At 40.7% G+C, this 12221-nt stretch overlaps 1 protein-coding gene across 1 annotated transcript in view; it reads left to right on the top strand.

Moving 5' to 3' along the window:
• Rab2a (RAB2A, member RAS oncogene family) overlaps positions 1-12221 on the top strand; it is a 64128-nt gene that overhangs the window by 16154 nt on the left and 35753 nt on the right. The window contains exon 2 of the mRNA XM_032906149.1: positions 4614-4685. Within this exon, the coding sequence (XP_032762040.1) occupies positions 4614-4685 (72 nt within the window). The remainder of the gene's footprint in view (positions 1-4613; positions 4686-12221) is intronic.

Below are 12221 nucleotides of genomic sequence, written 5' to 3'. Positions count from 1 at the left end.
CAGTTACTTTTTATGTGTTAAAAATAGAAATCTTCTCTGTGGCCTTCCTCTCAAACACTCATGACCTGAACCTAGTCATGACAAAAATGAAATTACAGGCATCACCAGCACAGTTTTTTATTGATTATGTAGCAGTCTTTCAGCTTTGTCAAAGTGCTTGTTTTTACTGCTTTCCGTTTTTCAGGAGAGTATCTTGCATTGTTCAAACTATGGGTGGCATTAATTTCTTTATTTCTGTGCCCAAGTAGTAGTATTCAGAACATAAGCAGGTGAACATTCAATAAACAGCTGCCATCTTCCTTTTGTGGGGTTATTGCCTTTTCAGGGTGTTAGGTTGCTGGTTGGTTTTTTGTTTTGTTTATAGCAGCATGGCTGTCTTCCTGACTTTCTTCCCTATGTCTTTGTTTCTTTAACCTTAAGACAAAGCCTCTTATAACCCAAGCTGGCCTCAAACTCTGTAACCAAGAGTGAACTAAAACTTATGATCCTTTTGCTTCTGCCTCTAGTGCTGATATTTCTGATGTATGCCACCATGCCTTGTCCTTTTTATTAACACAGAGAAATGTATAAAATATCAGATTTTGTTGCATTTTCACATATGTATAGAACACACATTGATTATATTCACCCTCTATTACCTTGTTCCCCTCTTCCTCTTCTCTAATAATCCTTCCCTCCTCCCTCCCCCACCCCTCTTTTCCATAGATAGGACATTCCAGAAAAGAAGTGAAGCTTTTCTTTCTAAGTCTGCTTTATTCTGTCTAACACGGTCCTTTCCAGTTATGTCATCCTCTTAATCTTTACTAATACTCCATTATGTATATACATCCTGCATTTGCCTTAGTTCTTTATGAGGCCACCTGCCCTTAGATTTAGTCCACATCTCAGTTCCCGATTAGTTTATCTTGAAATTCTTAGACACATCTGCAGTGCCTTCTTTCCAAATGAGATTGTGGATTGAAACTGTCATATGTCTTTAGGGTCCCTATCTGCTCAGCTTGCTGTCATCAGTGACCAGAGAAGTGTGCAGTGGGACAATGGAAAGACACACAAAATCAATAATAATGTTAAATTTTAAAAACAGCTGGGGCTCTCAGTATGAACCACCAATCAAAGAACATGCACAGGCTGGACCTAGGCCTCCCACACATATGTAGCTGATGTGCAGCTTGGTCTTCATGTGGTTCTGACCAACTGGAATGGGGGCTGTCCCAAAGCTGTTGCTGATAGGTGGGACATGTTCTTCTAGCTGGGCTGCTTTGTCTAGCCCCACTGGGGGAAGAAGCGCCTAGCCACACAGAGACTTGAAGTGCCAGGGAAGGAGGAATGGGGGAAAGACTGTGGGAGAGGGTGACCAGGAAGGGGACAGTGAATGGGGTGTAAAGTAAATAAATAAAAAAATTAATTAAAAAAATGAAGATTGCTCTTCTGGACAATATTGGCCTGCCAACAGCATGCAAACAGTTCTGAAGTCACTTTCCTTAGCCAGAAGCTGATATGCTTAAAGATATTCTTAAAATATACCTTTAAAACTTTTGACTAGGCCAGATAAATTTTGATAGACATTTTCTATTTTCTATATTTCTGTATTCATCTTGAAGAATCATTAATGCTTGTATTAAAGTCTTGAATTTTCAGAATACTTTTAAATTTTGTTATTTGAACCTGTGATATTCCTTTGAGGGAGGAATAGTGTTCTCTCTTTCTCTGTTTAGTTTTCGTTTTTTCTTTTGCATAATCTGTGCATGTGTGTGTCCGTGTATGTGTATGTTAGTATTATTGAGTACCAGACCAGGGCTTTGTGCATGTTAGGCAATGCTCTACCACTGAGCCACGCAAGTCACAGTCCTGATAGGATTTTCTTTTTCTCATTTTACAGACAGAAAAATTGAGCTGAATTTTTATAACTTTTTTGTTCAAGATTTATGAGTTAATGGCTAAAAGAGATTTTAATTAAAGTTAAAAGGAAAGACTAGTGAATATTATAATGAAGTTGTTTATAGCAAAATGGTTTCTAAAAAGCTTTTGTCTGGTTACAAAATAAACTTTTTTTTTTTTTTAATTCTCTTTTTCGGAGCTGGGGACCAAACCCAGGGCCTTGCGCTTCCTAGGCAAGCACTCTACCACTGAGCCAAATCCCCAACCCCAAAATAAACTTTTAATATTTAAGTTATACTTGAATTTCTACTATAGGATCTGTATTTGAATTGTATCAACATTTAGAGTTCTAATCACAGATTCTCAGAAGACTGAGACTGGAAGATTGGTGTAAGTTCAAGGACATAGCAAGACACTGTCTTAGAAAACCAAAATTAAGCAAACTTAAACCTAGACTGTTCATTAACTGGAGTTTTGTTTCCCACCCCTACCCCTTCCCCCTCTTCCTCTTCCCCTGTAGGACCATTGTACAACACTGTTCTGTACTAGTTAGCAGTATTCCACGCTGTTCTGTACTAGTTAGCAGTATTCCATGCTGTTCTGTACTAGTTAGCAGTATTCCACGCTGTTCTGTACTAGTTAGCAGTATTCCATGCTGTTCTGTACTAGTTAGCAGTATTCCATGCTGTTCTGTATTAGTTAGCAGTATACCACGCTGTTCTGTACTAATTAGCAGTATATCACGCTGTTCTGTACTAATTAGCAGTATTCCATGCTGTTCTGTACTAGTTAGCAGTATACCATGCTGTTCTGTATTAGTTAGCAGTATTCCATGCTGTTCTGTACTAGTTAGCAGTATTCCATGCTGTTCTGTACTAGTTAGCAGTGGCCCTGGCGCTTTCCAGACCGGTGACTTTTCCCCCTGTCATATTTTGAATGTAAATTGTTTGGCTTGGGAAAAATAGGATCATCACCAATTTTTAAGACTCTTGAAATTACCAGAAATTCTAAAACGACCCATTGATTTCTTAGGAATCTGAGTTTCTTGCAAAGTGTTTCTTGCCCAAAATCTCTTGAGGACTAAGTAGATGAAACTTCAAGCTTTAAGACCGACCTTATAGATAGCTTCAGGAATTTGAATTTTAATGTACCTTGATGTTAATTGTTTGCTACGGACATGGTCTTTAGGGACTTGATTCTCACAGTGCTATGTCCTACAAAGGGAACAATCAGTGACTTGAACCCTAAGTTAAATAAAAAATAAATTAAAATAAAAGGCTGAGGTAGAAGGATTGCTTTGTTTTGAGTTCAAGGACAGCCTCTGCTACATAAACCACGGCAGGAAAAAAAGAAGAGAAGCAGACGAGATGGCTGCAGCACTATTACATGCATCATGTGTGTTCACAGAGAAGTCATGAGCCTAATGAAGGCCTTAAAGTGTAGTATTTCTTATCAGCTTGTCAAGATGGAGCAGTGGGAATACCTGACAGGAAGCCTGCTAGCCTAACTCTGAGCCCTGAGCCCCTCTGGTGGAATTGGTTAATTGCTGCAGTTGTCCTTTGACCACCACCCATGCATCATAGCACACACTTTTCCATACATACACATACACACCACGAAGAGTATTTTCCACATCAGATGTTTTGGAAGAAGAAATGATGACTAAATTTTAGATCTTTCCCCAAGGAACTTTGTTTATAAAAGAGATGAAATAGCCATTTAAATAACTGATAGTATAAATTAAAATTAGTAATACATGCCTTTTCAGAAATAGAAGTCCATTAAAGATCACATCTAGCTAATGGAAAAAAGGCCTTCACAAATGGAGGTGATCAGCCTCACCAAGCTCAGGGAGAGGTAGGAGACGATGGTCGTTAATTGTTTGCTGAGGAAAGGAGTCTTTGCCTTCTAAACACATCTGTCGTTTCCACATTCTCAAAATACCGCTGCCTTGGTCTTCTCCTTTTTCTGAAGCCATTTCAAGCAAAGGCAGTGTGGAAGTCTGGCTTACTAACTGCTGTGTGATAACTGCGAGGTTGCTGAACAAAACTAAGTCACCCTCCTCGAAAGATGTGGGCGTGTGATGTGAGGTTCTTGACGGCTGTGCACCGAAGAAAGGATTCAGTACAGCGAGAAGCGTAACCGTGGGGGTGAACGGGGCTGGCTAGCTAGTGCTCAGAACCTACAGAAAGGCCTGGCCTACCTGTGAAGAAAAGGGATGCTGGGTGCTCTAGGACTGAAGGGACTCGGACAGCGCAGATGCATGGAGGAAGCTTGGCATAAAGAAGTGAAACATTTGGTAAAAGAAAAAAAAAAACTCTTGGATTTAGACGTTTTAATTAAATTAGATAATGAGTTCTAGAGTTACTCTGTGTTCTAAGTGTGGTATGTGATAACTGATTTAGTTCGCCCAACTCTGTGATAAACATGCATTCTTATCCCCATTTTATAAATGACACAGAGGACAACACACGTCTTATCCATCTTCCCAGGGGTGGGGGGTGCTGTGGAAGGATTACTAAGACCTAGTTGCTGTTCTAGAACTTCAGCCGCCATGCCTCCTTTGCATGGAAAGCTAGTGAGTAAGAGCAAAGGGTTATTTTAAGAAATTGAGAACTGCAAATTATGACTGGCTGTTCACAGCAGCAAAGGCCCTTGCTGCCAGTCTTCTAAAGCCAGTCTTAAGTTCTGTGAGATATTTTTTTCTGATCGTTTATTCGTGTTTTAATTTCCAGGTGTTGGTAAATCGTGCTTATTGCTACAGTTTACAGACAAGAGGTTTCAGCCGGTGCATGACCTCACAATTGGTAAGTTTTCTGAAAGAAAACACATTAAATGTTTTGAATAACTTATGTATAGTATACTAGGGGTCCATTGAACAAGCAGTGAAACTAGATTTGTTGTTGTGCAAGATGTAGTCTCTATTCATTTTACAAACAAATATATAATAAAAATAAATATTAACTAACTTTTCATACAGGATTAGAGTATGAAGGACATTAATATTAAAATTTCAATTCTATTTAATTATGAATTATATTTTTAAGAGACAAAATTGCACCACAATGGATGCTTACTGGAAACTGAAACAAGTCAAATTGTTTCTCCACTTCCCATTTCACCTTTTCTGTGTCTACAGTGAAAACAACAGTACCTCTCCACATTACCATAGCAGTAAGTGAGCTGTAATGGAAGGCACTAGAGCAGTGCCCTCAGTGTGGCCATACTGCATGTGGCCTGTAGTCACTGCCCACTACGAAGTGTAAATGAGACAGGTACTAGTAACAAATAGTCAGTCAGTGTTAGTTACTACTTTACATAGTGTAAAATACTACTTTTTATCAATACACAAAGCTTCGAAAGTTAAAATGAGTGAAAAACTAAACGTTTTAGATGGACACTGTTTGTTTGAAAATTCTATTGGTGGTCAGGCATGGTGGCATGATCTTGCAAACCCAGTACTTAGGAAACAGAGACAGGAGCTTCACCACAAGTTCAGAGCTAGTGTGGTCATCATAGCAAGTTCTAGGGCAGCCAGAGCTATGTACCAAAATGTCTCTTTAAAAAATTAAATTTATTTATCACTAGATGGATGGGTGGGTGAGTGGGTGTTGGATGGATGGATGGATGGATGGATGGATGGATGGATGGATGGATGGGTGGGTGGGTGGATGGATGGATGGATGGATGGATGGATGGGTGGATAATCTAGAGCAGTGGTTCTCACCCTGTGGTTTGCTACCCCTTTGGGGATTGAACTATCCTTTCACAGGATTCAAACATTAGACATCCTGCATATCAGACATTTACATTAGGATTCTCACACAAAATTACAATTATGAAATAGAATAAAATGATTTTATGGTTGGAGGTTACCAGCCCACAACTTGAGGAACTGGTTTAAGAGTCATTGCATTAGGAAGGTTGAGACCCATGGGAGATATGGGGGATCTGACAGGTAAGTAATCTAGCTGGATGATTCTTCTGCAACCTGCTAACAACTGGAATTGAATTAAATAGAGAAAGGGGGAGTACTTGGCAGTTGTAGTTCTTTTGTTGAGTGACATTCTCTCACTGGATGCCTGGTCCTGCTGGTGAGTTGTGTTAAGACAGATCTCCAGGTATAAACAGACAGTCCTTTGCAGTCCTCTGCTTTCACCTCCTGAATTCTGGGTCACAGTTGTGTCCTACCACACTCAGTCTCTTCATTTTATTATTTTATTTACTCATTACACTTTACTAACAGTGAATACAGAAGGATCTAGGCGTTCAAGGCTAACCAACCTCAGCTATGTAGTGCGTTTAAGTCTAGTCTAGACAGCATGAAACCCTATCTCAAAAAACCAAAACCAAAGGACTGGTGAGAGGAGGGTTAACAAAAAAATAAGGATGTGTGAAAACCTCTTAAGTCTTTTGTTTGTGTGTGGGTTTGGTTTTTGTTTGTTTTAGTGGTTGTGGGGTTTGTTGTTGTTGTTGGTTGGTTGGTTTTGTTTTTGGAGTTGTTCTACATGGATAGTGCTTTCCCCAGACAACATGGCGATTAAATGTAAAACTTAGTACTGGGCATAGGATTTCTCACTGTGAGTCTTTATTGGTCAAGGAAGTTCCAGAAGTACCTACAATAACTCAGGTTGTTACCATTGCTCTTGGTTACCCACAAGAACTTAATAAAAGACCAACCCCGATGCTAAAAGTACAACCCAGTATTATTACAGGACACAAAGAAATCAAATAGAACTGATCTGGAAATTTCTTATGTGTTGGCCAATGTTTGTAATGCGGGAAGATGCTGCAGCTTGTGTGGGGGAGACAAGCTATCAAGGCTCTTACCGGGCAGCAAACCCTGCATGTTACAATATCCTTTCAGGCAATGTGTGCCCACTTGTGCAACGGTGGCACAAAAGTTATGTCAGCAACTAAACGCCTTTTGATTAGATGTGAGGCCTGCTCCACATATCTGAAACTGTAAATTTGATCAAAAGCCCATGGCTAGGGAGGTCATAGGCCCTAGGCGCCTTAGGCCTTGGATATATTACTGTTGTCTTATTAGATGAACATAATGTTAAGCTGCCTTCCAAATAGTTGTACAGATAGTATTGTCCTTAACAGTTAATGCAGAGCTTCACGACTGGTCCAAGTGCTGAGAATAAGTAAGTGACTATCAGCTTCCAGTCCTTAGTAGGACATCTATATCAGGCATCCACCCCCAAGCTCCGATAAAAGAGGTAGTACAAAGAAGGTAAAAATTGGAAGATGGAGAAGATTGCTAGGAAGCGGTATCTTCTGGATACCATATGACCAATTCACTCATGAACTCACTGCAGCTATGGTGACTTACACAAGAGCAAGAAACAAGATGTCAGCATTCCAGTAGGCAGCACTAAAACTAGGATTCAGAGATTAAAGAATAAAGAGGACATGCATCTGAAGTGGGGATGCGTTTGGCAGTGGGAACAGAATTGGAGGTGTATATGATCAAGATACATTGTTTATGTTGTGTTTATAAAACATGATATGAGACCGGGAGAGGGTGCCTTAGCAGGCCCTGGCTGAGGCCTCTCCCTGAGGTATCAGCCATATGACAGGACTAGTGTAAAAGGAAGTTTATTTGGGACCTGGAAAGGGGGTCTGGAGAAGGGAGTAGAGGCAGAGAAAGGAAGGGGACAGAGAAGGACAAAAACAGAGAAAGAGGAGAAGAGGCCGGCTGCGGATACAAGGGAAGAAAGAGAATAGATGGAGAGAGGAAAGCTTGGGGGTGGGTGGGGGACAGGCAGGCCAAACAGTCCTTTTAATGTGGGCCAGGCACGGCATAGCCACCTGGCTGCGGCTAGCTAACGGAGCATTGAGGAAATACTAGAGGTTACACTTATGAAACTGTCAAAGAGTAAAAGATACTTTCAAAAAGATGTAGTAGTGGCCTTTTTTTATTGCTGTGATAAAATATCATGACTAAGGAACTTAGAAAGCATTTGATTGGGCTTATGGATCCAAAGGGTTAGTCGCTGATGGTGGAGTGAAGGCATGATAGCAGGAACAGCAGGAAGCTCATTTCTGGAATCATAAGCAGGAGGCAGAGAATACACTAGGAGTGGCACAAGCTTTATAAACCTCAAAGCCATACTTCCTCATCCTTCCTAAACAGCTACACCAACTAGGAACCAAGTGTTCAGATATGAGCCTGTGAAGGCTCTGCTCATTCAAACCATCACAACAGAAAGACTGTATCAACAGATATACCCATAATCTACTTGTTTGGATAATCTCTAGTATATACAGTGATGATGGGTGGAATGGGCAATATTGTTTAAATCTAGTTCCATGGCTTTAAAAAAACAATTTTTTCCTCAATGGCTTTGGAATCCTGGTAACTAGTTGTAGGAGAGAGTATGTCCTAAAATGACTAGCCAAACAGTTGTTTCAATGTAGAGTATTTCTAAAACTTGTTCTTCCTCTTGCCTGACTCCTGTGCATAGATACATAAATTGGTGCACTGCACCCAGTAGAGTAAACAGACCTGAACCCATCACAAAATGGCATACCCTGTCCTGTGAAGAGAGACTAAGAAAGTTGTTGGAAATTCACACGCTGCCAGCTGACTTCACGCTAGGTTGTTGGCTGACAGCAGACACTGAAGATTGGAGGCTAAAGGAAAAGAGAAGTCAGAGGTCTTTTCTATTTCACTCTTAGCCTGGGTTGACTTATGTTCCCCATGTCCTCTGATCAAGAAACAGCAGCAGTTTCTTCTTTGGTTCATCTCTGAGCGGAGTTCCCACCTTTCTTTGAGTCTCTTGCCTCTTTCTGTGTTATAACAAATTCTTTATACCAGACATTTAAGTATTTAAGTGTGGTCTCCGCCTTTCTGACCAAGACCCTGCTTAGTATACCTTCCTTCTTCACATCCTACTCTCAGAATTTTTATTTCATTTTAGAATTTGTTTTTATTCTTTGTCAGATGTATGTATGTATGTATGTATGTATGTATGTATGTATGTATGTATGATTTGTATGTATGATTTTAGCCCCAGTTGCCCATAACACTGTTAATTCCTCTTTTCGTTGAAACTCTTCTCAGCAAGCCTCTCTCTTACTTTCACATTTCTTTTTTAATGTTATAATAAGGTTCCCTGCATAAGCATGGGTGGGAAGTTATTTACTGGAGCATGGGCAACTTGCTAGTGATAAAACTGAAGAAAGCGACCCCTGCCTCCAGGCACCATTAACTATCCTTCAAGGAGGAGCAGAGCCTCCTGAACCCTTCCTTCTTCCATGATGAAATTTGATAGATGTATAGTGAGCACAGCTGCAGTGAGTCCGTGAGTCTCTCAGCTGTCTTCTGTCTGTCCAACACTCTGCCAGTGTTCCCTAAGGCTTGAAGGTAGGTGTGATATACGTCTCACTTACGATCAGGGACTCCATAGTCATTTATTCTCTGTACTCTGACCAGTTGTGAGCCTCTGTATTAACCCTTTGCACTGCAAAAAGAAGCATCTCTGTTCAGGGCTGGCTGGAAGCTACACTGTCCTATAGGTAGAAGTGTAAGTGTTTTGTCCGTTCAGTTAAATAAGAGTAGATTCCCCTTTACAGCCTTAGGCCTCCTTTGTCATGTATGCTTGGCCAGGTTTACAGAACCTGCCGTGAGTGTTCTCCTGTGCAGTGAGCCTTAAATCCAATCAAAAAAGCAATTAGTTATCTACATAATTTTCATGGCACTATTATACCAATAGACATATCTTGGCAGGCAAGTTGATTTTTATAGTTGACAGTAGTCACAGCTGGGTCTCTGTAGCACCTTTTGGCACAATGTAAGCTAACCAATGGGAAGAAAGCTTCCAGGTCAATTCTAGCTGGATTGATTCATGTCCTGTGACCCAAGTATCTAGTACCTAGGCAGTGTCAATAGCTTGTACTGTTTTAAGTGTCTGGCACCTCCCTTACCAACAACTTTAGGGAAGTAGAGTTGTTGGCACTGGGTGTTTTCATGTTGCCTCTTAAATAACAAAATGCACCTAACAGATTAAGCAGATCAAAACTTTATTGTTTTAAGTACTTCTTTGTGTCCCATAAAAACTGAAGAAGGGAGAACCTGGGTCTCAGCGGAAGAGGAGCTTAAGCCTGTAACGAGATGGAACGTCTGTCTCTGCCACCCATTCCCCTAGGCTTTATTTTTCTCTGCCTGTTCCCAGTGGAGGGTGGGTGGGTTGGTTGGTTGGTTGGTTGGTTGGTTGATTGGTTGGTTGGTTGTTTGGTTGATTTTCGGGGTTTTGGTGGCGGCAGCGGTGGTGGTGGTGGTGGTGGTGGTGGTGGTGGTGGAGGAGGAGGAGGAAGAGGAAGAGGATGATTTTTGTTGTTGTTGGTTTGGGGGGTTTTTGGGGTTTTTTTCCTATCTCTATGACAAGAAATAGTTACTATAATCAGTTCCAAAGTTGTATCATTCAGAAGATTAAAGAGTTTTGTAAATGTAAATCCAAGTTCTTTGCAAAAGAAAGTTCACTGGTTCAATTGGTACAGACCCACTTATTATCTGGGAGCTACAGATGTGTGTCAGCTCAGGTAAGAGGCCCAGGGTCAGCTTGCTCGTCTTACCAACTGTCCTGGTAGTGGGGTTTAGATGCTTAGTCACATAATTCCTAGCCCTTAAATGTTAGCTGCTTACTTTACTTACTCTTCTGTTGCTGTGAAGAGACACCATGACCAAAGCAACTTATGAAATATTTAGCTGGATCTAATGGCAAATAACTTTAATCCCAGCAGTTGAGAAGTAGAGGGAGGTGGATCTCTATGAATTCAAGACCAGCCTGGTCTACATAGACCCTTAAAAACAAAAGAAACAAAACAACAAAAGAAAGCATTTAATTGGAGGCTTGCTTAGAATGTCAGAGGATGAGTCTGTGACGATCATTGAGGGGAGTATGGTGGCAGACAGGAAGGCATGATATTGGATCAGTAGCTAAACATTTACATTCTGATTTTCAAGTTGTGGGGAGAGAGAGACTAGACCTGAGTAGCTTTTAAAACCTCAGAGTCCATCCCCAGTGACACCTCCTTCAACAAAGCCACACTTAATTCTTCTGAAAATAGTTCCTCCACCTTAGAACCAAGCATTCAAATTATGAGCCTTAGGGGACCATTCTCATTCAAACCACCACACTAGCTATCTTTTTTTTTTAACTTAGTTTTATGACAAGCAGTTCTATTCTCTTCATACACCCTGTCTCCTGAGCATATGGTTTCTATCAGTTTGCTTTCTCAACCTTGTCTCTTGCTTTTTTCTAAGTCATGGAGGCAGTGTACACTGTTGAAGCTTAGCTGTTTGCTCTCCACTGAATACCCAGCAGCTTTTATTCCTCACAGCTCCTCTTCTCAGTAGGAATTGGCTTGCCACTGCTGCTGTTTCCAAATTGTTCATATCTCACACTGTAGCTTCCAGTTATAGGAAATGAAATTGTATATCTATTACTGTAAGTATTTTTATTCAGAAAAGACACAGAAATGCTAGAAAACAGCCAGAGTAAATGAATTTTGGTGTGATACCCAGCATCAATTTAGGTAGTGAATAGTAAGTCTTCCTTTAAAACTTTATGATTAGGATTGTTTTTCCTAAAAAGCTAACAAGTCTTATGGAAGAAGGATGTGGTCATTTCAGCTTTTGAGCTTTGTTCAGAGAAACTGCATTCAGTGGGTTGGAATATTTGCTAAGTATCTTCATCCTGTTGCACAGGTGGGTTTGCCCTTTGGATATGACATACTTAAGTTTAGGCTGTCACTGTAGTGGTTTGAATTAGAATGTCCCCCATATGCTTATATATTTGAATACTTAGTCACCATAGAGTACAATTGTTTGAGAAGGACTATAAGGACTAGAGGGCGTGGCCTCGTTAGAGTGGGTCTGGGGATAGACTTTGAGGTTTCAAAAGCCTATGGCAGGCCAAGTCTTCCTCTCCCTGCTGGTTGCCTGTCGATCAGGATGTAACATTCTCAGTTACTGACCAATGTCATGCCTGTCTCCTTCCCACCATGATGATAATGGACTAACCTTCTAAATTAAGCAAGCCTCCAGTTAAATGCTTTCTCTTACAAGAGATGCTTTGGTCATGCTGTCTCTTCACAGCAATAAAACAGTAACAAAGACAATGACCAAGAAAGTGTTAAATGGTAGAGGGCTTGAGAGGTGTTTCCATAGTGAAGAGTGCGTGCTGTACAATCATGAGGACCAGAGTTCTGTCCCAGTACCCATAAACCCCAGCTCTGAGGAATCTGACAGCCTCTTTGGACCTCCATGCCCACACAGGACTGTGCATCTGTTTTATTCAAAATACACTCACAGACTCATTCACACACAAGTC

This window comes from Rattus rattus, chromosome 1, assembly GCF_011064425.1.
Source record: "Rattus rattus isolate New Zealand chromosome 1, Rrattus_CSIRO_v1, whole genome shotgun sequence".
NCBI lineage: Eukaryota > Metazoa > Chordata > Mammalia > Rodentia > Muridae > Rattus > Rattus rattus.
This window is presented reverse-complemented; position numbering and strand designations above follow the sequence as displayed.